Source organism: Sarcophilus harrisii, chromosome 4 (genome assembly GCF_902635505.1).
Source record: "Sarcophilus harrisii chromosome 4, mSarHar1.11, whole genome shotgun sequence".
In the NCBI taxonomy this organism is placed as follows: Eukaryota; Metazoa; Chordata; class Mammalia; order Dasyuromorphia; family Dasyuridae; genus Sarcophilus; species Sarcophilus harrisii.
The window spans coordinates 457366285-457391193 of NC_045429.1; the positions used below are offsets into that span (position 1 = coordinate 457366285).

Below are 24909 nucleotides of genomic sequence, written 5' to 3' on the forward strand. Positions count from 1 at the left end.
TCAAAAATCAGATGCCCCAGTCTATCTTATGGTTGTTAAGAACATTTTCTAAAGAAATTGGGATTTAATATTTGACTAATTTGCATCAAATGTTCAAATTCTTACAAATCTTCAAGTTTTAAATAAGTAGGACCTAGTGTTAAAATGTTCAAAATGGACCTCCTTCTCCCTCTCCCACACCTAAAGTACTTTTCCATGGTATTTAAAAAAAGTTAAGCAAAGAAATAAAATATAGTGATTATAACTGAACAGACTTTTGTTTTGTTTTGTTTTGTTCCTGCAGTTTATAATTCCTTAAAGGAAAAGAAAAAAGGGGCAGCTACATAGTACAGTGAATAGAATATTGGCCCTGGAGTCAGAAGGACTGAATTCAAATCTGACCTCCAGATACTTAACACTTACTAGCTAGCTATATGACTCTGGGCAAGTCAATTAGTCCTGTGTGTGTGTGTGTGTGTGTGTCATTCATTCTCTCTCTCTCTCTCTCTCTCTCTCTCTCTCTCTCTCTCTCTCTCTCACACACACACACACACACACACAGACACAGACACAGAGAAAACAAAAATTAAAAACTCCAAAACAAAAGGAAAAAAAAGAGTTTGCTTGAATATCACTTATCTGAAACTAAAAACAGCCACTGGATTTCATCTGAATTGTTATATTTATATTACTGTAGAACTGTACATGTTACTCTTTTTCTTCTGTTTTCTTTACATCAGTTCATACAAGTCTTTCTATGTTTCTCTAAATTCTTCATATTCTTGATTTCTTGCAGTATATGCCATTTTATTCATATGGCATAATTTGTTCAGCTATTTTTTATTCCCCAATGGATGGGTATGTAACTTGTTTGTAGCTTTTTGCTATTACAAAATAGGACTGCTATGATTTTTTTTTTTTTGGTCTTTTTACGTGTACGCCCGGTACACGTAGGTACTTAATAAATGCATACTGATTGGCTGACTGCCACTGGTCTCCTTTAGGTGTAAATCCTCTAATACAGAGAGATCAAACAAACATTGTGACCAGCTGGCAGAATGAGATTAAAATGTAATTGGAAAATATTTAACAAAATAAATACAAATACAATAGAACTTGTGACATTAATATGTGGGTTTTAAGTCAATATGTGAGTAGAGCAATTAGTGGTTCCAGTTTCTATTTCCATCTGATCTAACTTGCAGGAGTGGGATCTCTGAAGTCACAGGACAGAACACTAGTAACTTCTAAATTGTTTTTCACATCCATTGTACCAATCTGTAGCTCTAAATAGGAAGTATTAATGAATGTGCCAATTCAATACTTTTTCTCTTTTGCTGTCTAGGCCAATTTGATGGGTGTGAGTGACTATGTTGTTTCAATAAACATTTCTCTTTTTGTTAGTGATTTGAAATTGTTCTCATATGACTGAGTTTTTGCATTTCTTGATTTGAACATTTTCATATCGTTTGACCAGTAATTTGTTGTGGGAAATGTTTCATTTTCCTACAGATTGTAGATGACAGACTTTTATCAGAAATGCTTGATGAAAAAGTTTTTTCTTAATTTTTATGACTTTTTATTTTTTTAAAATAAAAATCTTATTAATATCTTTTATTTCCTCCCCCCATAATCTATATTTCCCCAAACATCCTTCTTCGTGCCCTAGAGTCTTCATAACAAAGAATAAAACCCAGAAAAACAAAGCTATTCCGTAACACTAAGCCTAACGTTACTGGTAATGCTCTATATGCTAAGTTTTCCCCAAACCAAAAGATTCAGTAAAAAAGAAAAAAGGCATCTCCTTATCTTGCTTCTTTGGGGCCCAAACTGAGATCATGACACATCCATTAACACTGTTATTGTGGTTCTTTCCCCTTATACGGCTGTAGTCATTATGAACAGTGTTTCCCCAATTTACATAAATAGTCTGAGGTCACCCACAGATTCTTGATTCTTATGCCCCTGTGTTCATGGTCCACAAATTCCCCATTCCCCAGTCCACTGGTATCTACTTTGTTTCCAGCCTTTCTTGCTCTTTAGAAAGCGTCACTACTCAGGTTTTCATTTCTATGGGGCCTTTCTTTTGATCCCGGACCGTGGCAGTGACTCTCTTGGGTCAGTGACCACCTTCGTCCCTTTCCCGGCATCATTCCAAGACTCAGCTTCACCAGCGGATTGAGATTGTTGCCCTCTTTTCCAAAGTTCATCTCAAACTATGATTCCTAAGTTTTAACAGTTTTGCCCATTTTAGGGATGATGGGTAAAATCTCAGAGTGATTATTATTGGCATTTTCCTTATTATTAGTGATCCTGAAACACTTTTTTCCTTATGGTTATTTGCAACTCTTCTTTTAAGAACTGTTTGTTCATCTCCTTTGACCGCCTATCTACTGGGGAATGACTCATTTCCTCACAGATCTGGATGTTGTACTTTTATAAGAAATGTTTGATGGAAAGCCTTCCCCCCACCTCCAAGCCATAACTTTTCTTTCGACTCTAGCTGCACTGATTTTGTTTTTGAAAAGCTGTTAAATGTTACATAATTAAACTATTTATGGATTTTGTTGCTTTGTTTTATTTTAAGTCCAATTACTCTGTTGAAACACTTAATTATCTCGATTCGCTTCATAAACCATCTTATCATCTGGAAAAAGGAACAGTTTTATCCCTCTTTACTCCAGCTTGGTCCCTTAATTTCTTTATTTTAATTGCTAGAATTAGAATTTCTAGCACCTTGTCAGATGTTAGTGGAGACTATGCCTATGTTAATGGTAAAATCTTGATCTTTTACTCCAATTTGAATGAGCTTTTATATCACCAAAGTAGCATTTCCCAATAAATGTGACCGCAGAATAATTTAGGGCTCAAAGTATAAAGTGAAAGAACTTTGAAATGCTGATTTGGAGGGATCCAAGGCATATCCCCAAGATAAAATGGGGCATTGGGAAATTTGAGAGCAAGATAGAGAAAAGTTATTTTTTAAAAAAAGTTTGTTGTTATTATTTTTCTTTTTTTGTGTGAGACAACTGAGGTTGTGAGGAAAGCTATTTCTATACCCCCAAAAGATCTGTATGTTTTAACTAGAGAGAGAATGGTCAGAGGCCTAGTTAGTTTTGATTAATTTTATGTCTTTATTATAAGGAAGGACTCTATGATGGTGGTAATTATTGAAAAGTGATAATGACATTTTTTAAAGTCACAAACATTTTCAAAAATTAGACTATGTCTGAAGTTTGATGCATAAAAATTAAAGTAGATTGTAAAGTCCTTAACTTGCAAGCAAGAAAAATGAAGTATACTTTTAAAGTTATAAAGGACATTATTTTGTCCCTATAGTAGGTTTGGACAAAAGAGACTTCAGTTTTAAATTTAAAGGGAAGAATTTAATCAGAAAAAAGGAAATACATATGTGGTTTTAAAAATACATTCAGATAATGAGACCCTGAAATGAAACTTATTTATACTGAATAAATCTATTTTTTTGAATAAGGCTCAGCTATTCCTAATAAAATGATTTTTCCAAAAGTAAAAAGAGAATCAGTATTTGACTGAGTTAACTTACATGAAGAGAAAAACAAACATACACACACACACACAAACACTAACAAATGCTTTAACTTACTCTTCAACCACACAAAGAACTAGGATACATTTAGGACTGTAGATCTGAATTCAGTGGCTCTAAAACGAAAGTCATGACCCTCCATATTCACAACAGATTTAGGGCTCTTTGCTATGAAAGAACCAAAACCATCTTAATGCCTAAATTAATATTTAAAATTAATAAAATGTGATGCAATAGAAATTTAATTTTGATATATATAATGTAGAGGCAATTATTAAGGCCAAGTTCCATTAAGGAAATAGCTTCTGCCAAAAGATATTTGCTTTGCTTTTAGCAATTCCTACTTGTTTACTCTGCTCTTTTCACATTTATTAATTCATCTGTCCTACCACATGAGTGAATGCTCCTTAATAAACTGAACTCATTTATATCTTTTTAATAATTAAGCCTAAGTGGTACATGATTGCAGGAGAGGATCCTCCAAAACGAAAGCAATTTACTCCTGTAACATCGAGAACTCTACGTGAACCGGGGAAGAGCATGCTCCCATCCCCTCATCCTCATTCCCATTCTTGCTGCTGTTCTTTTCTGGTTAATGCAAACATTCACAATTTATCTGAAACTCCCGACCAAGAGCAATAGTTGGGGTCATTAACCGCAACCCCAAGAGTTACCGAACTTTGGTAACCAAGCTTCAAGCAGGCAGGCCCATTTCCTAACCAACAACCATCACCACCAGGAGTATATCTTTCTAGTTTAAAGAGTGGGATCAATGTATCTTTCTCCCCCTTTTGGTATAAAAATAAATATAATGGCAACTCTAAAATGGAGGGCACCCACAAGAACAATCAGACAAGATTTTAGGGTTAAGGTAAGATTCTTGGCTGTATCCCTGTTTCTACTGATTGGCCTGAGAGTTACCGTTATCCCAGCTCCTATGTGGGCTCTGCTGCCCTTGAAGTTGTGGAAATTTCATGATCTAGCCCCTGGATGGAATAAGGAACTCCTGGTGAAGCAAGGCTCTCCACCTCCACACATCTTCAGCTTTCCTGACACTGGTACTGTAAAGAGTTGCCTGAGGCCCCGAGAGAGGAAATGTCCAGCCCAGATGCCAGGATGGGCTTGGGGCAGGTCTCCACAGCAGACTTTCCTCCCTCCACGTCCCCCAACTGGCCTGTGAGGCTCTGGCCCCCGAACAATCATATCTCTGCAGTGACTTCATTCAGATTTGGTCTGACTTGGATGGTCAACATACCTCTGGGCCTGTGTTTTCTAATGGAATGGCAGTTTTGTGCCCAAATACAGTTTTTATCAACTTTGGTTTGTCGGGAAGGAATGAGTACTTATTTTCCTCACTGACCCTTTGTAATGTTTGGTCTGGAAGCTCATGGGAGAAGGCTATGTGCACTTGGTGCGGTTGGAAGTGGGGGAAGGCAGAGCCCACAGAGGGCTGGGCAGCAGGGACAGCTCCAGCTCACCACTCAATGACTACAGAGAAAAAGTAGAAAATGCTGTCTTAGAAAATTAGGGTGAAATAAGGTGAAAAGACAGGAAGGTTCTTTCCATTTGGACTCACTTTCCTAAATAACAAATCTGGTTAAAACTACCAGTGTGGCCCCATCTTTGCCAACTCAGCAGATGCTCTCCTGATGTCCTGGCTAGCGAAGACCTCCAGCACAGGAACTCGCCTGACCTCTGGAAAAGAAATTCCCTGTTGTTCGGGTGTGTCTGATGCTTGGTGAGTCCATGGACCACGGCACCCCAGGCCCTTCTGTCCTCCACTCTCTCTCAAAGTCTGTCCAAGCTCATGTTTGCCGTTTCTGACTATCTATATTCTGCCATCCTCCTTTCCCTTCCCTTTGTATTGTACCAGTCCTCGAAGAGCAGAAGCCAATGAGATGCCCTCCTCTTCCTGGTTGGGGGAATATGCAATCTTGGCAGGAGCTGTCCGGCCTTTTTAATACCCACGGGCTTAAGGGAGGCAGGATTTCTGGAGGGCAGGGAGGCTATGCAGAGGCAGTCACTTTCCGGTCAGGAATCCCTTCATCAGGAAATGGTAGGTGAAGCACAGAATAAGAGATGAGGGATCTCTGAGCAAAATTGTGATTAAAGTCACAGTAGAAAGTCTGCTTAAAGTCTATCTCAGCATCTGGTTTTGACCCTTATAATTGGGGATGTTTCCTTTCTGTTCCACACCCCCCCATGTGCCAAGGTGGTGCCCTTTAGTTATCAACACTTCCACCACACTCAGTCTTCCCACATGGCTCCTGCTCCAGCACTGACCGAGGTAACTTTTTATAACATTCCCAAACTGACTATTTGTTAAACTAAAAAGTCTTCTTTTGAGAGAGAAACGTCAGATGGAGCTCTTATCTAGCTTGGTCCACAATTCCCATTCGTTTGGGAACTATGTGGAACAGAAGAAATTGTAATTGGACACAGCAGGCAACAGAAAGATTTCTGCTGCAGAAATAGCCAATAAAGATAGTTGGAGGAGCATTGGATTGATCCCTGCTTCCATTTACTTCAGGGGTTTTAAAGATGTCACTGCCTTGACTTAAGGACAAATGTCCTTCAGCTACTAAAGACCCGGAAAACTTCAAAGGCATCAGCAAGTCAGGGAGAAGAAAGCTGGATCCCACCAGCCTTTGACAGGGAGGTTTTCATAAGCAGCTTGTCTCTAAGAGCCTGAAGTGGTGAGGAGACAAGAGGGGATGGGTAGGGAAATCTGGGCAGGGGGTGGACAAAGTGGGGGCAGAAATGCTTGGAGCGGACCTCTAGCCTCCTCTCCGGGACTGAAGCAATGGGATTTCACCACAACACAAAAGAAAAGATCTCCAGGAGAAATGTGTTGTAGGATGTCAGCTAAGAAGAGACAATCCTCCACCTAATAATAATTTCTAAAAGAGAAAAAAAAAGGACCTTGGTTTCTCCACTTTGGGATTCAATCCAGCTGCTCTGCAGATACCTGAGAACACGGAGTAACCTCTGGACAAATAAGGTCCAGGGATACAGAGACTGTTCAGAATGGGGATCCCCATGCAGAAGAGTAGAAAGAACAATGCATTTGGGGTTAAACTGCTACAACCAATGAAAGTCACCTGGGGGCCCTTGCGCATCCTCCTCTGCACACTGAGGGGGCTGGATCAGACAAGCCCAGGGTTCTTTTAGGCTTCCTGGGGCCTCGGTCTTCTCCTCCATAACACAAGGGGTTAGTTTTAGCCTCCACTGAAGCTCTTCCCAACTCAGTATCTCTGCTCCTAGGAAGCTGATGGCCTGAATAAGGGTCTCCCCTTGTTAGCACAAACATGGCAGTTTCCCACCTAAATATGGCTTTACTCGACTTTGCTTTGTTAGGAAACAGCCCTTATTTTCCTCTCTGACCCTTTGTTTGGCCTGGAAGCCCATGGTGGGGAGGGCAAAGATATTCTGGGTATGGATAATGAGTCCTGTGGGGGGCTGGGCAGAGGGGACCGCTCCAGCCAACATCCAGAGAAGTTTATCTCAAACTCAAAGGCTAGGGAAAACAAGTACAAAATGTTGTCTCAGGGAACTGAGATGAAATAAGGGGGAAGAAAGTGTATGATGTCATGGGGTCTTGTAAAAGAAAAGGAGAAAGACCACCTTGTAAAGTCAAGAGGATGAAACCATCGAAGGTCAGGATCTTCCCATTGCAGGAGCCCTGGAGAGTCTGGCACAAGGACCAACATGATCCCAGAGGCCTGAGGGACAGAGCCAGCCACTGACTTGCAAGAGAGAGAGAATATTTGGGGCTTAATCTTTTGCCTACAATTTTATGGAATTGTTCATTTTGTAGATTTTTGCTATATTGGAGAATTTTACGTAATAATTACATGCATATAAATAACCTCACTAATTAGCACCCGCCCCCACACCCCCTTTCCTCTATTCAAGCAGGATGTATTCCTTTGGAAAATCCTTCACTGGGAGAAAGGGGAAGGCCACTTGGTATATGGTTTTTGACCCAACTTCAGGTCTAATTTATTCATAATTATCAGAGCATAGCTAATTAAGTCCTACCTATAAAAGCTATCACTTTAGACTATATTGGCTGTCAGTATCAATTCAAAAAGTGCATAATCACATTTAAATGGTCATAGTAATAAACCAGGGCCTAAGCCACAGTGCTGGAGCCTGGTCACTCTTGACCATGGAAGTCTCATCTCTTAAGAGCTTTCCCTCCCTCGTCCACCGCCTACAATGCCACGTCATGATGGGGAATGGGAAAAACAAAGTAATAGAGAGGCAGTGGCCAGTGTCTTAAATGTGCAAAACTCCAAGAAAACAAGCAAATAGATAAAGATGCTGCTACTCACCACCATGTTGTAAGCATCAGGAACTTCTATCTCAAACTGAAATTTCCCACCCTGGTAGTGACCCTCATCTAGTAGAAAAAAACAAAGAAAAGAAAAAGAAACCTTTAGAAAATGAAACAAAAAACCAAATACCACATTAGGATAAGGAGGAGAAAATGATTAATGTTTGGGAAAAAACTACACCAGGAAGTCAGACATTAGAAAAAGGCCAAGAGTGATAACCTCATTTCATTTGAAGAAATCTGGTTAAAATGATTTTCTCCCTGACTTTCAAAGATAAAACCAGAACATACATACTCAGAAAATATTCAAAAGTATGAACTGTTCAGCTGTGGGAGCACGTGGGGCTGTTCCCTCATCTTCAAAGGGAGAGCTTGATTTGACACAGGCACTGCCTCTCTTAGGAAGCCTTCCCTGATATTCCCTTACATTCCCTTGCTTGTCTCTTTCTGTCCTTCCTAGAGCTCTCCTTTGCTTACCCTACCCGGCATTTTATTTAGTAGAGTATAAGCTTTTGAGGGCAGACAGGGACATTCTTTCTCTTTTTATCTTCTACATCTGGCCCAGGTTTAAAAAATGTTTGCTAATGGATCAATGGATCCTCCCTCCAAGCTCTACCCAGGTAAGATCCTCTTAAGAGAATGGATAACTTCTTCTTGCCCCCAAATTAAGTCACCTCTTTTTAGCCTTTTCTCTATTTCCCCACATTTGAAAGTCCTACCACTACACCTGGGACTGACTGCCCCTTCTGTTTGGAGTATTTGCAATAGTTTGAGCTCTTTGATACTGGTTGATACAGTCTAGCACGTGATATTCAAAGCTGAAAGTATTTTTCATTAGAGGATTCAAGTGAGAACAAACAGATGAATTGCTAATCACGTGAATTCTATAATTTGAAAATCTGGATGCCATCTTTGGATAAAATGAAGGGTTCTCCCCGTTCCAATATATCTATTATCTTGGCAAAGTGGCAGAAATTTTATTTTGCTTCCTTTCAAATCAAACAAAGACCAAACAGGTCTTTTTCTTTTCTTCAGTTCTAACAAATCAATTGCCATCCAATCCCATTTCCATAACAAGCTTCCACTGAAGCATATGACATAAGAACACCATGGGCTTTCTGGTAGCCTCAATGTTCAAACTTTACAGACTGGTTTTTCAGGTGACCTTCTTGACTCCACCATAGTGACTGACTCCTGAGGAAGACCAACAGTGCTTGGGGAGAGAGGTCTGGCCATTGCTGTTTTTCTCTCTGCCTCCCTGTCTCTTTCCTTCTTTTCCTACCATGTGAGAACATGGATCTCTCTCCCTCACCCCCTGCCATTTTGGTCCCATAATTTAAATTCCATTTCCTCCACAAGCTCTGAGTTATTCCTGTGTGTGGCTCCTGAGAAGGAGCTGGAATAGCGGAAATGGTCTGTGTCCTTTGGATTCAAAGGTGATAATAGTATTGCCCCCTGTATGAGTGCTGGAACCTGGCTGGTGCCATGTCCGCATCACATAGAGGAAGACTGAGGGCTTAACTGAGGCACCCAAAGCCCAGAGGCACGGCACGCTGCCTCTGCATTGCTGCCTTTCTTGACTCCCAGTCCCTCCACACACATATGGTAATCAATTCTGATTTTGCAAATAAACAGTTTTCCTTTCTTTTTGCTCCAAACTCCTCTATAAATTTGGCTTAACAATACTTTGAAACTTGGAAATGGTGCAAACCATTGTGGGCAAGGCCCTTCTAGGTGTACAGTGAGTGAGCCAGTCATTTCTTGGACTATACAAATTATTCCCTCCCAAATCTGGAACCCGACCTCAGTTACTCATGTGCACACATCCACAAGGTCACCAGATCTAAGGACGATCCGGCGAGAAATTACAGTGGCTGAGATTCCAGAAATGGAGGCCAAAGAAGGCCTTAGCTTTAGGCCCAGTTTTACCACTCTGCAAAATGACGAGGGTCTAAACCCAAGAGGAAGAGTGAGAATAGGAGATGAGGCAGGCTGAGAATCCAAGCGAGCAGCCAGGATGCAGGCAGGGTCCCTCATTGTTACTCTATCCCTGACATAACCCCCTGAACCTCGAGATCACTTCTGGCTGCCCCCCAGTCTGTCCCACACCCCAGCCCTCTTACCATCCCATCATTTTTCTCAGCTGTTTAGTATACAAAGCCTCATCGACAAGACAGAAACATCTATCCTAGAATCCATTTAACAAAGGAGGCTCTATGTTAAAAAGGTGACAACACAGATCTCCTTTCTCATCAGATTTCCCTTTATCCCTTTTTGTGACAGTCCCCTTTTAAAATATTTCCACCTGAAAAATCAGACAGCTTCAGGCACAGACAGGATGTCCCTGAACTTGCCTCCTCATTTGGATGGGTTCTTCATTCTCACTCCAATTTGCTCTTAACATCCCAGTCTCGAGAACAATCACTTAAACAGGAGAAATTTGTAAGAACATTCTAATTTTCTCCTTGCAACGGGAATATTTTTGCTTTTAGTATAAATCTTTGAGGAGAAAATAAGATTTAACGCCTAAGGCTAAACATTAAATTCACCAAACTTCCTAAAACATCCCACATTAAATTTGAATATTTAATTAAAAATGATTAAAAACCTCACTTAAAAAGTGGTTTATCTGATACTTGGGAGGTTGTAAATGAAACATGAGGATTAGAAAGGTATTTGGAAGAAGTAACCCCCCAGATAGAATCTCTGTCCTCCAATCACACACAGACCCCTGTGCCTGGCCAGCCAGGCTTCAGGCACACAGAGGACTGTCCTCCACCCCGGCAGGCTCTGATGGCTCTGGGAACAGTCTGTCTCTCCCATGGTGTCCCTTCCTTTGGATCCCCTTTGCTTGGCCTAGTGCCATGTTCAGCACAGTTTCTGAAGAATTTTTAAGAAGGTGATTACACAGTGGAAGGGGGCAAATGCTTCCTTGACCTAAACTTGGCCCAATTAGGGGAAGCAGAAGAGATATTGATCTCTTATCATGGAGGGCTTGGGACTTGAGTAAAGGCCGAAGCATTCAGTCTCAACTCTGTTCCAAAATCCAGGTCAGTCTCAAGTAACCAAAAATCTGGACCTTAGAAACCAGAAAGATAAGGCCTGGTAGATGCCCATAAGGGGGTTTACAGGGTTTACAGCCCTAGGTTCCAAGCCTCTGCTTTCTCCTTCTGTTGGCCAGCACTGATTGTCGATGTGCGGACTTGTGGTATCCATCCTTTCAGCCATAAAGGTGGCTCCCCTTCTGCAGAAAAGTAAATGTACCACCGCACTGATTTAAACAAAGGCAAGGACGCTGACAAGCCAAGGCACCCCAACTCTCCTAGCCTCAGGTTCCTTGTCTGAAAAATGCAGAGAATGATTGCTCTGCCTGTTGCGCAGGGCTAATGGATGAAATGAAAGAACTAATGGGTACAAAGTGCTTTGTAAACGGAAAAATCATCAGTAGATAAATATAACCATTAGATCCACTGATTGAATGAGCTAGCTAAATGGCTGGGAGGGTTGCCTCCCACCATGCCCCCCCAAAAAACTGCTGTGATCCTCCAAAAGGTGGGACTGATTAAGCCAAATGTGTAACTGGAAGAAACTGGAGGGCTTAAAATCGGACCACTCTGCTTGCTTTGAGGGAGAATGAAAACAATAAAAGCTTATCTTGCAAGAAACCTGAACTGAATCCAGCTCTGGACCTCATCTGGCCACCCATTATCCCTCCTGCTGAGTGGGAAACCTCCTTTGGTCTTGGCTTTGTCCACCCCAAGACAAGCCTAGCTCTTGGGACACCCAGGCAAGAACCTGCCATGAGATGCCCATGGTGTATTCCCCAATGGAGAAGGGACGGGGTAGAGCTGAGTCCCAACCCAATCTTACCAAAGGTCTTCAAAGTCCCCCATTCCCCTCCTGAGCTAACCCCAGAACATTCTGATAGAAGTAATACTATTTCTTTATGTGAACTGCTTATTGTTTACACTCAATTGCTTTGCTACAAGAAGAATTATCTACCATTTAAAAATTGCACTAATTTATCTTGCAAATTTTATCTGATTACAGCAAAAATTCTTTTTGACCACGTCCAGTTTCCATCATTTGTTAGCCGCCCACCGTGAATAACTTTTCAAAACCAAAGGACACATTGTCAATGAGGGAGCAGAGAGATTTATACCACAAGCTGATTCAAATAGATAAATTGCATCATTGCAAAAAGTGATGAGGATTAAAACCTGGAAGAGTTTTCTTAAAATCTAACCATTTTAAAACGGGGAAATTCTCTTTCCTTTTTAGATACTCTCTTGCATGTGCATCCTTCTCTAATGCCCACAATAGCCTGGCAGAGACCCCAGAAGCAGGAAAGATCTCATATATGCCCTAAGAGGAGGGAGGGCCCCACTAATAACCCCACATATGGCTGTACAAATTATCCAGAAACATTACCTGGGGTGACTGTTAGCTGAAAGTAGTGAAGCTTGTTTGGATCAGGAAAATTCACTTTACATGTACCTACAAAAGAGAACAATTGTGAGGAAAGTGCATCAGCCAGAGAGAAGACAGCAGCACAACCACCCAACAGCAGGACTGTGAGTGGCCGGGCCACAGGCACAGGCAAACTCGCTCCGAGTCGTGCCGGGTCCTGGCCACAATAAAGGCTCCAGTCGGAAAAATCAAGAAACCTCTATTAAGCACCTACTGTGTGCAAGCACTGGGCTAAGTGCTATTTGCACATGAAAAGGAAGAGAATCAGTGTCCTCTGGGAAAGCAGGTCCAAGAATAAAGAAAGGAGCCAAACTGGGCATCTTCCAAAGGGAATCTAGAACCCCAGAAGCCACTGAGGTATACAATTCTCTCATTTGATGGCACTCGTCCTTTCCTGAATGTACCAGGACTTTGATTGTCCATGTAACACTACATAATTTTTTAATAAGCACAAACAGACTGATAGTTAGATGACTTAGGTACAAAGTATAAAAATACTGGAGAGAGCTCATTTACTTGTGCAGGAATTTTAATTGTATTAAATTCTCCTTAACACCTCGAACTCCATTTTGCAGATGGGATCTGTCAGCATTAAATATGAAAAGCACGCTAATCGCCCTTCACTTCAATAGTCCGATCTGCATCTCGTTATCGTGGTACCGGCAGGACAGTGTTGATGGTCACAGGACTGCTTTTGAAATGCATGGATGAGGGCCCTGCTGGGGACCAAACTGCTAACCCGCTGGTGGGCAATCCCTTTCATGTGACTTTGTTTCTCTATGTGGATCCTGAAGTTCACATATTTCAATGTGCATGAAATCAGGGCCTCTGTGAGCAGCTAGAAATGAGTACCACCACTGGGTGCCCTGAGGAGTCCAAGCAGAGGCCCAGGGCTGGTGTTTGGACCGCCGCACTGGCCCTCCGGCCTCCTGCCTGGCTCTTTGGGCAGTGTCCACCCACACCCTAGCTCTCTTGTGACTTGGGGCCTGTGGTCTGCTGAGCTGGGCTCAAGCTCAAGATCCCTCCTCTGGCAGGGCCCACTATCCAAGCCCAAAGCATCTGCTCACCGCAGTGCAACACGGTATCAAAGGAGGCCTTTGGGGCAGAGGGAGCCAAAAACAAAGCGGTTCGTTTTCTATTTTTGTCTTGTTCGTGAACTTACGTTTCTCTAGGCCTGAATGAAGCTTTTCTCTACAATTTTATCTGTCAATCTGCTGATACGACATTTTCAGGGATGGTTTTAGGTCACGGAATCATGGGATCCAGAGCTGGGAGAGCTTATTCTTAGGCCAAAAAGAGTTTCTCCCCCGCCAGGTGATCAGTCTGTAAAGGGGGACACAGGAGACCCTGTAGGCCAGATACATTTACTGGCAATGCCATTTTTGTTTCTGTTTTTTTTTTTTTTCCCAATAAGAAATGAAATTGTTTACTTGTTTTTGTGGGATTTGTGAACAGATTTTTAAATTCACGACAAAAGCATGTCGTTTGGCATTTTATGTCCTGCCTCAGATTGAGCCACAGAGACTCTGGTCAGCAAGGAATACTTTTAGGTAAATTATATCTCTTTTTAGTGTTGGGTGTTTTGGGGAGATGGAGACCTTGTGAAGCAATGTTAAAACTCATCTGTCTCCACTGCTGAGGAAGGACAGCTGGGTGTGCTTTTCAATAGTAAGGGGATTGAATCAAATCCTCTTTCAAGGAAAAGATCTGTTTTGATTTGTCCTCCTAGATTAGCTAATAAAGTTGAACCAAAGCTACAATTCTATAAACTAAAACTAAAATGAAACATTGTCAGCATCACCCGTCAAAAAAATGATGGCTAACGGTGACCTTTCTGAAATGAGAATGTGAAGAGCTGTCTGGGTTTGTGTGTAGAGGCTGAGGGGAAGTCTGAAATGGGGATATTTGCAAAACTAAGTGAACTAAGGTGGAAGAAGGCCATTTCCCTCTCCCAGCCCTTCCCTCTATTTGGAATGATTGTTTCGAGCCCCAAATGGAGGCTTATAGAATATCTATGCCTAATGAGATCACTGTGGCTGCCCTCAGAAGACCTCAGTTTTCATTTGTTCTTTACAAAAGGCAGCAGCATTACCTTTATAGAAAATAGGGAGGGAGTGGGGAGAACCTCCCTCACAATGGAAATTCAGAAGCCAAAATAAGGGTAGAGCAGGTAACGGGGAGGCTTCCTGCAAGATTAAAGAATGCAACGCCCGTCCACCAAGCCACTGTCACGTGAAGCTCTGTACTTACAAGGTAAATTGGCTTCAAGCTCTGCAACCTCTGTGGAAAACAAAAAGACTCAAGTTAGGGCCAGTTCATGAATGCAATTTCTGACAAAATCTGTCCCAAATGGACAGAGATTTCTAGAATATTGAAAAACCTCAGTACATTGGACTAACTACAAAGAAGCTTGATACTAAGCTGGTGAAAACTCTGAACTTGATTTCTAAAAAAAGTAACACACGGCAGGACAAAGCAAGCTGATGTGCTCCCTAAAGATGGCCTTTCCTGAACGTCAATGACCCGACATCATCACAGCAGCTATTCAAAAATAAGGCATTGTCCAAAGCAGAGGGACTATTCCCTCTTAGGTTTCCTTCCAGTCTACCTTGAACGTGGCCAGGTATGTACTGTTGTCTCTCCATTAGAGCGTCAACTGCTAGAGCCCAGGGACTGTTTCCCCCTTAGTGACCTATCAAATTGGGGCGGGGAGGGGAGGAAGGTGATCAGGAACCCTGAGATCTAAGGAAAAAGCCATGGTGGAAGCTTAAGAGGGAGGGTCAAGCTTGGCCGACTTGGCCAACCCACCTCCTGTATCACCACCATTGGTAGACATGCTGTAAACTACTAGAAACTGACAGAAGCAGACGGAATTGGCTGTCTACAAAGGGACATACATCCTGAGGAACGTGGATATTCCCAGATGACCAGGAGGGGTCGAATCCAGGAGGATTTCCTCTTGCTCAGACCCACACCTGGGCCTGGAACTGGCCAAGTTCCAAGGGGCAACAACCAGACTTTGCCTGGATCAAGCCTGGGAGCTCTGAAAGCTTGCAGGATCTGTCTCCAAGATCTGGAATATCATGACTCTCAATATTCTGGGAAAGCAGCAACAGAAGCGGCCAGGCCTTCCCTCCAGGAGCACTGCAGAGCCAATATCAAGCCAAAGCCAGGAATTAGAAACCACCAACCCTACCATAAAAACCTAGCAGGGTGACAGAAAGGCAGAAGAGGATGATTCCCAAGTACGTATAAGCAAAGCCTCAAAAGAAAAAACACACTTTGGACATAAAGTCAATTTAAATTCCTGAAAGCAATCATTCAAGAGTAAAAAAGTGTTTTAAAATAAATGCAATGAGGGTACCGGAGGAAAAAAATGAAAAGAAATGAGGATCCTGGAAGTAAGAACTAGAAGGGAATTTATACCTAGACATAAGAGGTACAGAAACTTAACCAAGCAACAAAATCTCTAAAGATTAAAATGAACCAAACAGAAGCCAACAATTCTATAGGACAAGAAATATCAATATGTCAAAGGACTGAAAAAAATAGAAGAAAATGGAAGATATCTAAGCATAAACAATTGGTCTGGAAAACAGACTGAGGAGAAAAAAATTTAAAAATCACATAACACCATGACCAAAAAAAGAGCCTAGACATTAGAAGAAAAACTGTTCAGAACTCTTAGGTCTTAGAATGAGAATCAGAAGACAAAGTGGTAATAGAAAAAAATCATCCAGTGTCAGCGATCCCTTCCAGCTTTATTTCATTAGCAAATCTATTAATGAGCATACTGACATGCCTCCATTCAGGTCACTGAGGGCAAAGGGCAAAGGCCTGGAAAACTCCGTTGGAGACTTTGTTCCATGGTGATCTGGGACTATCGATGATTGTTCTTTGGATCCAGGCACTGAACCAGTTCCAGATTCACCTATTATTATCTAACAGAGCCACTGAACCAACAAGAAGAAAGTCAGTTCTGGACTTGAGACTCACCGTGAGGATGGGGTGGCTGAAGGAGATATGACCGGAACTTTGGTGGCAAAGGAGCTGGCTAAAATCTGGGTAAACTCCATCTCCTGCACACACCAAATCTAACAGCCCAAAGAAAACAGATTTAGTCGGGCATAAACTACTCATGCTGCGGCCATGAAGTATCTCTGCAATCTCTATTTTCTTTTCCAGATTTTCAGTGACCATTTCTACAATAAACCCTTCTAGAATTCAAGTCAGACACCAGAAAGTCAAAATGGTCTCCTACCTGCCTTTGCTATGACTCCTGTTTTCTAACATCTTTCAAAAGGGGGTCATGTCTGCCAAGTCTTTCAGTATTAGAGGGTGTAATTCATCTATATCTAGTGACCTGAATTCATTAAGGGCAATGAAATGCTCACTGGCTCCCTGCTTATCCTGGCCATCAATATCCTTTTGGCCATTTTCACTTAGTCAACCCAGTCCAGAGAATGTTTCTTCTCCTTGCCAGAGAAAACAAGCAAACGATGAGCTCAGCAACTTTGCCTTCTGTCACGTTATCATGACTCCATCTACCTGAAGGAGTCTTTTTTCTCGCTGGGTCTTTTCTCCAGCCTCAGGTTACTCTGAGCTTGGTCTCCTGACACTATTCTTACACCTCATGTCACTCCTTTGTGCTCATCTCCTGTTTCTTGTTCTTGCTTCCATCTTCTCTATGTTTTTAAAAGTCTGAGCCAGGAAGCTCCCTAATCCACAACTGTCTATTCAGACAACACTCTTTTTCTTTTCACCAGAACCATTTCTTTGTGTGTTCAGAGATTTCATTTTTGAGGTTCCTTCCTGGGATGAATCTGCCTGTATAAGTCTGGCCATTGTCTCCTTTCTCTGAAATTGTTCTCCCCAGTCGATAGCATGCGCCAAGCCATGCTTGCTTTCCTCTGGTCTATGACCAGAGTTCATAGACCAGAGTTGGAAACAGGGTTGTTAATTCCCATCAAATGCGCCCTGGCAATGGTGTTCTGATTCTTGGCGAGAGTCAGATAACAGGACAGACTCTCCTCTGCTGACTCTGTGGCTCTTGCCTTATACCTCATATGGAAGGTGGCTAAGTATCCTCTCAGCAACCACTATTGCCAATGCAAGACACAGCTCTGGTAGCATTAGGGGCACTCAGGCGGAACAACGGGGAGAACATCAGACTTGGAAGGAAACCCAGAGATCAAATTCAGCCTGACACTAGTTGTGTGATCCTGGGCAAGTCACTTGACCACTGGCTGAATTTTCTCATCTGTACAACAGAGAAAATAACAACTCTTACCTCCCAGGGTTGTTATAAGGATAAACTAAGAAAACATTTGAAAAGTACTTTGAAGCACTTGAAGTATATGTAAATGCCAGCTATTATTATCAGCCTGTACACAGCACAGTTTCTCTTCTGGTGAGCTAATCTTTCCTATGAAGAACAAAGTTTTGTGAAACTCCAGGAAAAGATTTTTCTTGGGGAAACTTTGATCTGGTCCTTTGCAGTATCAGTTAGATACTGAGAAAAGAAAGGGAACCCTAAAGGAACCCACATGTGCAAAAATGTTTGTGGAAGCCCTTTTTATGGTGGCAAGAAAATGGAAACTGAGTGGATGCCCATCAACTGGAGAATGGCTGAAGAAGTGATGGTGTATGAATGTTATGGAATAAATCTGTTCTAGAAATGACCAGCAGGAGGATTTCAGAGTGACCTGGAAAGACTTACAGGAACTGATGCTGAGTGAAGTGAGCAGAACCAGGAGATCATTGTACATGGTTCCAGCAAGATTATATGATGATCAATTCTGATGGATGTGGCTCTCTTTAACATTGAGATGATTCAGACCAGCTCCAATGATCTTGTGATAAAGAGAGCCATCTGCACCCAGAGAGAGGACTGTAGGAACTGAGTGTGGATCACACTCAAGTTTGCTTGAATTTTATTTTCTTTCTTTTTTTACTTTTTGATCTGATTTTTCTTGTGAAGCAATTTAATTGTATAAATATGTATGCCTCTATTGGATTTAACATATATTTTTACCATGTTTAACATATATTGAATTACCTGCCACCTAGGGAAGGGAGTGAGAGAAAAGGAAGGAAAATTGGAACACAAGGTTTTACAGGGGTCAACATTAAAAAAATTATCCTTGCATTATGTTTTGAAAATAAAAAACTTCAATTAAAAAAAAAGAAAGGGAACCCTAACTATGCAAATAATCAAGTTATGGTGAAAGAAGACAAAGAATGGGTACGGGCACAAAACAGAATTAAAAACAAAACAACCTTGTATCATAGGTTGACCACATCTGGGACTCCCAGAGAGCAGTCCTTTGAGACTGTATTTCCATAACAGAAGGAGAGGACCCTTCAAGGAAGAATTAAAGCCAATCTCAGGTATCACTAGGGTTCTAACAAAGTAGAACTAAAGCTTCATAACACCAAATTCTTCAAAAGTGATCAATGTCGATACTATATTGGGACTTTCCAGATAATGCAGAGCATTTTCTGTACTATGCCTCATTTGGATGTCATAATAATAAAAAATTACAAGTATCATTTAAAAAATCTGGCCTAAGTTAACATTCAAATGTTGGTTTTTTTAAAAAAAATAATTCATAAAGAGAAAAAATTCACAAAGTATATTATAAAATATCTCATTCTTTTGAACAGTCTTGAAAATGCAAAGCCCTAAAGAAAAAGCTCCATGTAATTTCCAGTTCCTGATCCTGTCTTATCTCCGCTAATCTGGAAATAACACAATTCACAAATCTCCTTGTTATATACAACCACACAGTCAAACATAGACTGATCTTGTAAAGATATTTCTTGGTAAGGAACCTTAGCTAGCTTTTTGAACACTGTTTCTCAGATGCAGCCATGATCTTATTCTTGAAGTAATCGATATGATTAGATTTCCAGTTTTTCTGCTGTCCTTAGCCTTCTTTACAAGTGGTCCAAAATTTCCAGAATCACAGATTCCATATAATATAAGGATAAGTGAGCTCAATTACATTTACAAGTCCATCTCTTAATCTTCTTGTTTTTGGCAGTGCCATCTTGGAGAACCAAGAGAGTCAGATTTCATCTACTTGCCAAAGTTTTTTGAAAGGCAACTAGGGGGGTGGGGAGAACGTTGCATAATTTTATAAACATTTTTCCAAGAAATGGATCTTTTTTCTTTCATAACTAAAGATAAAATCTCACAGTCCATTTGAATAGCAATTGATTATCTATGATATCAGATTATAAACTTCAAATTACACTGGCCGTTTAGAAAATGTATAGGTAATATTCTTGAAAAATTTCAAGATATAAGTACTTTATAAAATAAAAGTAATATTCAAAATAAGCTAGAGATAGCTGAAAGGCTATTCTTATTGAGTGGCCATTTAGTTTATAATTATCAAGGCCACAACTCAATTTTAGAGAGTTTGCTAGCTACAAAATCAAGACTACGGACACAAGATTTTGATATCCCATGTAGCTGATTCTCCAGAAACTTGAGGCACTCTCACCTGACACTTAACACAGAAGAGGCATTTAATAAATACTAATTGACTCTTGGGAAATCTCACTCGATCAGGCTCATTCATGTGTATGCAGCACTTACTGATACAAGGCAGACACAGAAATTCTTGCTCAAATACAGACATTCTTGCTAATTATGGCTACTTACACCCCAATATGCAAAATCTCCTAAAATGGGTTTTAAATAAACTTTCACATTATATTAATTTTGAGATCAAGTCTCCCCATCTCATCCAGACTGTAAAACTGTGGCCACTCCAGGGCCTGATCCAGCCACGAAGTAGCACAGAAGATTTAAGTGCTCCAAATGTCCCTCTTCAGGCAGCCCAATGGCCTTGCCCACTTCCAGAGGCTCCCCATAATGGTGCTAGACTTAGGAAGGCACTCAATTAGCTTGGGCTACTGTAAAAAAAGGGCCATGGATGTTCCCCCCCCCCCAAGGCCCAACTGGCCATCTTTAAAAAGAGAGAAACAGCACCCAGCACACACATTTTTTCTTCTGTCATCAGACAGCCAGCCCTCAAGAACTTGGAACCACACATGAGAAAATTGTGTCAACTTAGAAATCTCTGCTCAAACGAATAGGTCAGTCCAATTCTTCTGCTCCAGCAAGAACCTTGGAGACCCACGCCAGACCTCTCCTCAGCACATCTGGTCAAATTCTGGCTTTTGCTGCAGGGGGGGCTTCCCCACTTCTTCCACTTGGAATTACAGCCAAATGAATGTTAAGAGAGTCTAAGGGACAAACGCTTAACTTTGGGTGCCCTAAGAATCTACGAGCAGATTCCCATCCCTTTCACTGAATGCTTAACCTCCTGATGCACCATAATGGAAGTGCTCCATGAAGAGCTAATGCTCCCAGATGCTGCTTTGGATTGACCATTGCATAAAACGAGGATTAAATCCACCTTAATTTTACTGTCAAACCCTTGGAAGGCTGCCAGCTCCAAACAGCATTTCAGAGTTCAGGTTTCACAACACCTAAGAGACTCAGCTATAGGGAAAGTAGCAAGGTTTATTCCATTGGTTTTCCAGTAACCGAAGCTGTAAATTGTGGAGGGACCTTCAGACAATCCCAGAAGTGGAAGGGACCACGCCCAACCTGGATCCTCTACAAAACCCTCAGAAGCTCATCCTTCAGCTTTGTGGTAGGAGGGGCCCAGGGCCTTCCAAGATGCCCTATTTCCAGAGGGATGGCCCTCCTTCTTGAGGAATACCCCCCAACAATGGCCACCTGAGCAGCTCTAGAAGGACATCCCCGAGTCTGGGCACAAGTTCCATGCCTACTCCAATGGGGTTGCTCCCATGGCCAGGCTCAGCAAATGCAAATGTACCTTTTTAATCAAAGCAAAATATGAAACACAAAAGTCAAACTGTCAATTCTAAGCTCTCTGGCGGCAGGGATTCTCACGTATTTGTGTCCCACGGGCTGCAAGAAGGCCTTGATGCCCAAAGAAGCTGGATGAATGAGTGCTGAAAATGGTCAAACTTCCAAAGAGTCTGGCCACTAACATTCTGCATTAGCTCCACCTCAAACACCTTCTGCTAGCACAGACCCTCGCCCTCAGAGAACATACCTTCTCACTGAGGAGACCATGTGTACAAAACAGACAGACAGCCTACAAGAGGAAGGCGTGCTGGGGGACAGGGGAAGACCAGGGGAAGAAAGGAGGAGCCATTAGAGATCCACGCTGGAGGGAGCCCGGAGGTAAAGGGCAGCAGATCCCGGGGATGGACACGTGCCTGCTGGGTCACAGAGAGCAGGGAGGCAAGCCTGGCCGGGGGAAGTGAGCCCCAAAGCAACAGGAGGGAGCAGGGGATGAAGAGTTCGGGGTGATATCTGGTTCTGGAGGTAGCAGCCAGGTTCTAGAGCTCGCTGAGCAGAGGGTGACATGGCAGACCTGGAACTTAGGAGGCAGCTCAGCAGCCAGACATGTGGGTGAGCAGTGAGCAGAGGTTGGGGGGCTGAGAGAAAGGGCACAGACAAGACTCATACGGTTCTTCTGACACTCCACCCCACAGCCTTCTCTGGATGTTTGGTGGGGAGCCATGGGGTGGAGCACAGGGAACCCTAAGACTTGAAATCACAGAATTTGACTTGGAATCTGGATCCGCTACTGAACAGCTAGCATGGCCTTAGGCAAATCAGGGCCCTTGTAGGCTTCAGTTTTCCTCATCTGTCAAATGAGGGGGTTGGACTTGATGGATTCTCAGGTGCCTGCGGTGTGAAAGACTGACCGGGGCATTTAACATAAGACAGTCTTGCCCAAAGCCAGCCTCCTCGGTACCTAGAGCTGGAGCATCCTGCCCATTCTCTCCTCTGGGGCAGGCCGTGCTTCTGGGTGATCCTCCAGGCCCCTGCTGCCTGCAAAGCCCAAATGAGGAACTGCTGGTGTCTTTGACACAGACTCTCCAGTGAGCCCCTTCCTTCAGGGGCTGGATGGTTTTCCGCTGCAGAAGAAACTCCCCTAACCTCGATTTCCTTCCAGTGAGTGGAAGTGTTTTGATGGCTGCTGACCGGTTACCTTTAACGAGCAGTTTGTCCCTCACAGACACTCGCCGCGTGGAGTCCGAGGTGGTGCCAGACGGACGGGATCCTTTAACGCCTTCATCCCTCTTCAATTTGCTCGCCAATGTGAGCATTACTGCTGCCTTTACCCTGCAACGGAGAGAGGAGCAGAAACAAGAGGAATTCTCTTTAGCTCGAGCGTGAAAGTTCCTATGTGGGTTCCTATGAAGTGGGAGACTCGGACTGAAGACCCCACCTGCCCAACTTTGCTCAGGGGGCCCCATTTAGAGAGAACAAGAGGAGAGCCTCACTGTAAAATTCCTGTAACCATAATGCAGGCTCAGGAGACCTATACTAACTACCGTGCTGTCCATCTTGAAGGAACTTCTTCGAGGAGGGAGGAGAGACCACGGAAATCCTGACACTCCTTGCCTCCCACCCCCACAAGCCAGAAGGGTCCTCTCGCCATGGCTCCCTCCCTTCTAAGTACCAGATCTTCCTGCCAAACACCTCAACAACCTCCCTCAACAGGACGGAGAGAGCCACCCAGAGATGGCTGATGCCCCATCTACCATCAAAGGACCTACCATATACAAGCAAGTGGTGGTATACTGAAGAAGGGCCAGGTGCACTTGGAAAGGCAAATTTCCACCCAGGCACTGGCAGAGTTAACACTCATTCCCTCTGGCTAAAACCAGCCTGTGTCCACTTCTCTGCTGGCTATCTGGATGGTACTGACAGACAGTCCCGGGGGGGTCTGCCCATTGATGGAGGGAGTAGGAGGGGGAGGGAGGAGGTGGAGACTGCAGACAGAAGCTGAGAGCTGCAGCCCTCGTCCTGCTGGGCCCATGCAAGGCTTTTTATCTACAAAGGACACTTAAACCGCTTTTATAGAAAAATCCTATATAAGTGCTCATGAAGAATTGCTTCCCACATAAGGAAAATAGCTAAGGATGAAAAAGGTTTTTCTTTCTTTTTATTTATTTATTTATTTTTATTTAATAGCCTTTTATTTACAGGATATATGCATGGGTAACTTTACAGCATTAACAATTGCCAAACCTCTTGTTCCAAGAAAAAGGTTTTTCAGACATAATGTTTCTCAAAGTTTAAAGTACAGCTAAGTACATGGAACAGAATCTATCCTGCCTTAATGTGAAATAACCACCATAATGAGAAATTTGGGTTTCAAAGTCCAAGGACCCTTAGGTTGGAGGGGGGACACCTGTCGGCAGAAGCAGGAAGAAGACACTTTTAGGAGTCCAGTGGATTATGGGACAACTTCTCCCTTGGTCATTCTACCTCCCATCAGCCTAGCAGCCCACTCTGCACGGTCTAGAACATCTGGAACCACATGTGGCGAGCAGCTTGGCTGAGCAGACTGGTCAGAAGATAGACTGCCAAGTCCCTGCTTGTAGAGGGACAAAAGGCAGTTAACCTTAGATCACGATAACACATTTTATCCAATTAGAATTTAGTGCTATGGTAATTGTGGAAATATGTATGGAAGAAGCGCACATGTTTAGCAGATATTGGATTACTTGCCGTCTAGAGAAGGGGGTGGGGGAAAGGGAGGGAAAAAATTTGGAACACAAGATTTTGCAGGGGTGAATGTGGAAAATTATCTATACGTGTTTTGAAAATAAAAAGCTTGAATTAAAAAAGGGAAAAAATAATTTAGTGCTGACTCAAAATCAGACTACCATACAACTACTATTTCAGTGGACATGAAGCCCTCATCGGAAACATAAGTGCCTGAGAAAACGAGAGAAGAGACATGATGCTCTCCTGGGAAGGATAACAAAATAAATCCTCTAATGTCTTTCAAGGGGGAGGAGGGTAGAATCTACCCTCTCATGAATGAGTGCTCTCCAAGGCTTTCCTCCCAGAGCTTAAACTATCACCTCTCAGAAGATCATTCCCAAATCTTCCTCTGGAGTCCTGACCTCTCTCCCAAATTCTATGATTATATTTCCAACAGCTTCCTAGACAACTCTGAGAGAAGCCTTGTGGAAAGGAAGAAGCCAAGGCTGTGGAAGCAGGGGATCTGCCTAGATTTAGATCCCAACTCGTGACCTAACCAGGTACAGTCCCTGGTCTTACTGGCCTGAGTTAGACAAAATGACCTCTAGTTGTCCTTCCAGCTCTAGACCCTATAACCTACAACCACAGGTCCTAACACCTGAAGCTCAGTATTTAAGCCCTCATTTGTATTTCCTTTAAAGTTTGGTCATATTCCTAATTGACACATCTCTTAGAATCTGCCACATAGAAAACTGGCTACTTTTTTACTCTCTTGCCATCTCCATGTGTTCCATTGTGATTATTCTGTCAATACCACCCTACTTCAGGCTCTCATTGCTAGCCTGGACTATTAGAAGGACGACTCTGTTCCAATCCATCTTACAGGGCATTCTATTAGGGACACCTCTGACAACACCATTCAAATAGTATTTGTGAATCTTCTAAGGGCAGTTTAATCTTCAATATCCCTCAGTTTATCTCTAGAGCTTGTTGGAC

At 42.5% G+C, this 24909-nt stretch overlaps 1 protein-coding gene across 2 annotated transcripts in view; it reads right to left on the minus strand.

Moving 5' to 3' along the window:
- The window catches only part of UBE2F (ubiquitin conjugating enzyme E2 F (putative)), a 90143-nt gene that overhangs the window by 37786 nt on the left and 27448 nt on the right, over positions 1-24909 (minus strand). For both annotated transcript variants that reach the window (XM_031968212.1, XM_031968213.1), the window contains exons 2-5: positions 22406-22539; positions 14607-14636; positions 12318-12383; positions 7885-7952 (exon numbers count right to left, since the gene is read on the minus strand). In XM_031968212.1, coding sequence (XP_031824072.1) covers positions 7885-7952; positions 12318-12383; positions 14607-14636; positions 22406-22523 — 282 coding nt within the window. In that variant the 5' untranslated portion in view covers positions 22524-22539. The remainder of the gene's footprint in view (positions 1-7884; positions 7953-12317; positions 12384-14606; positions 14637-22405; positions 22540-24909) is intronic.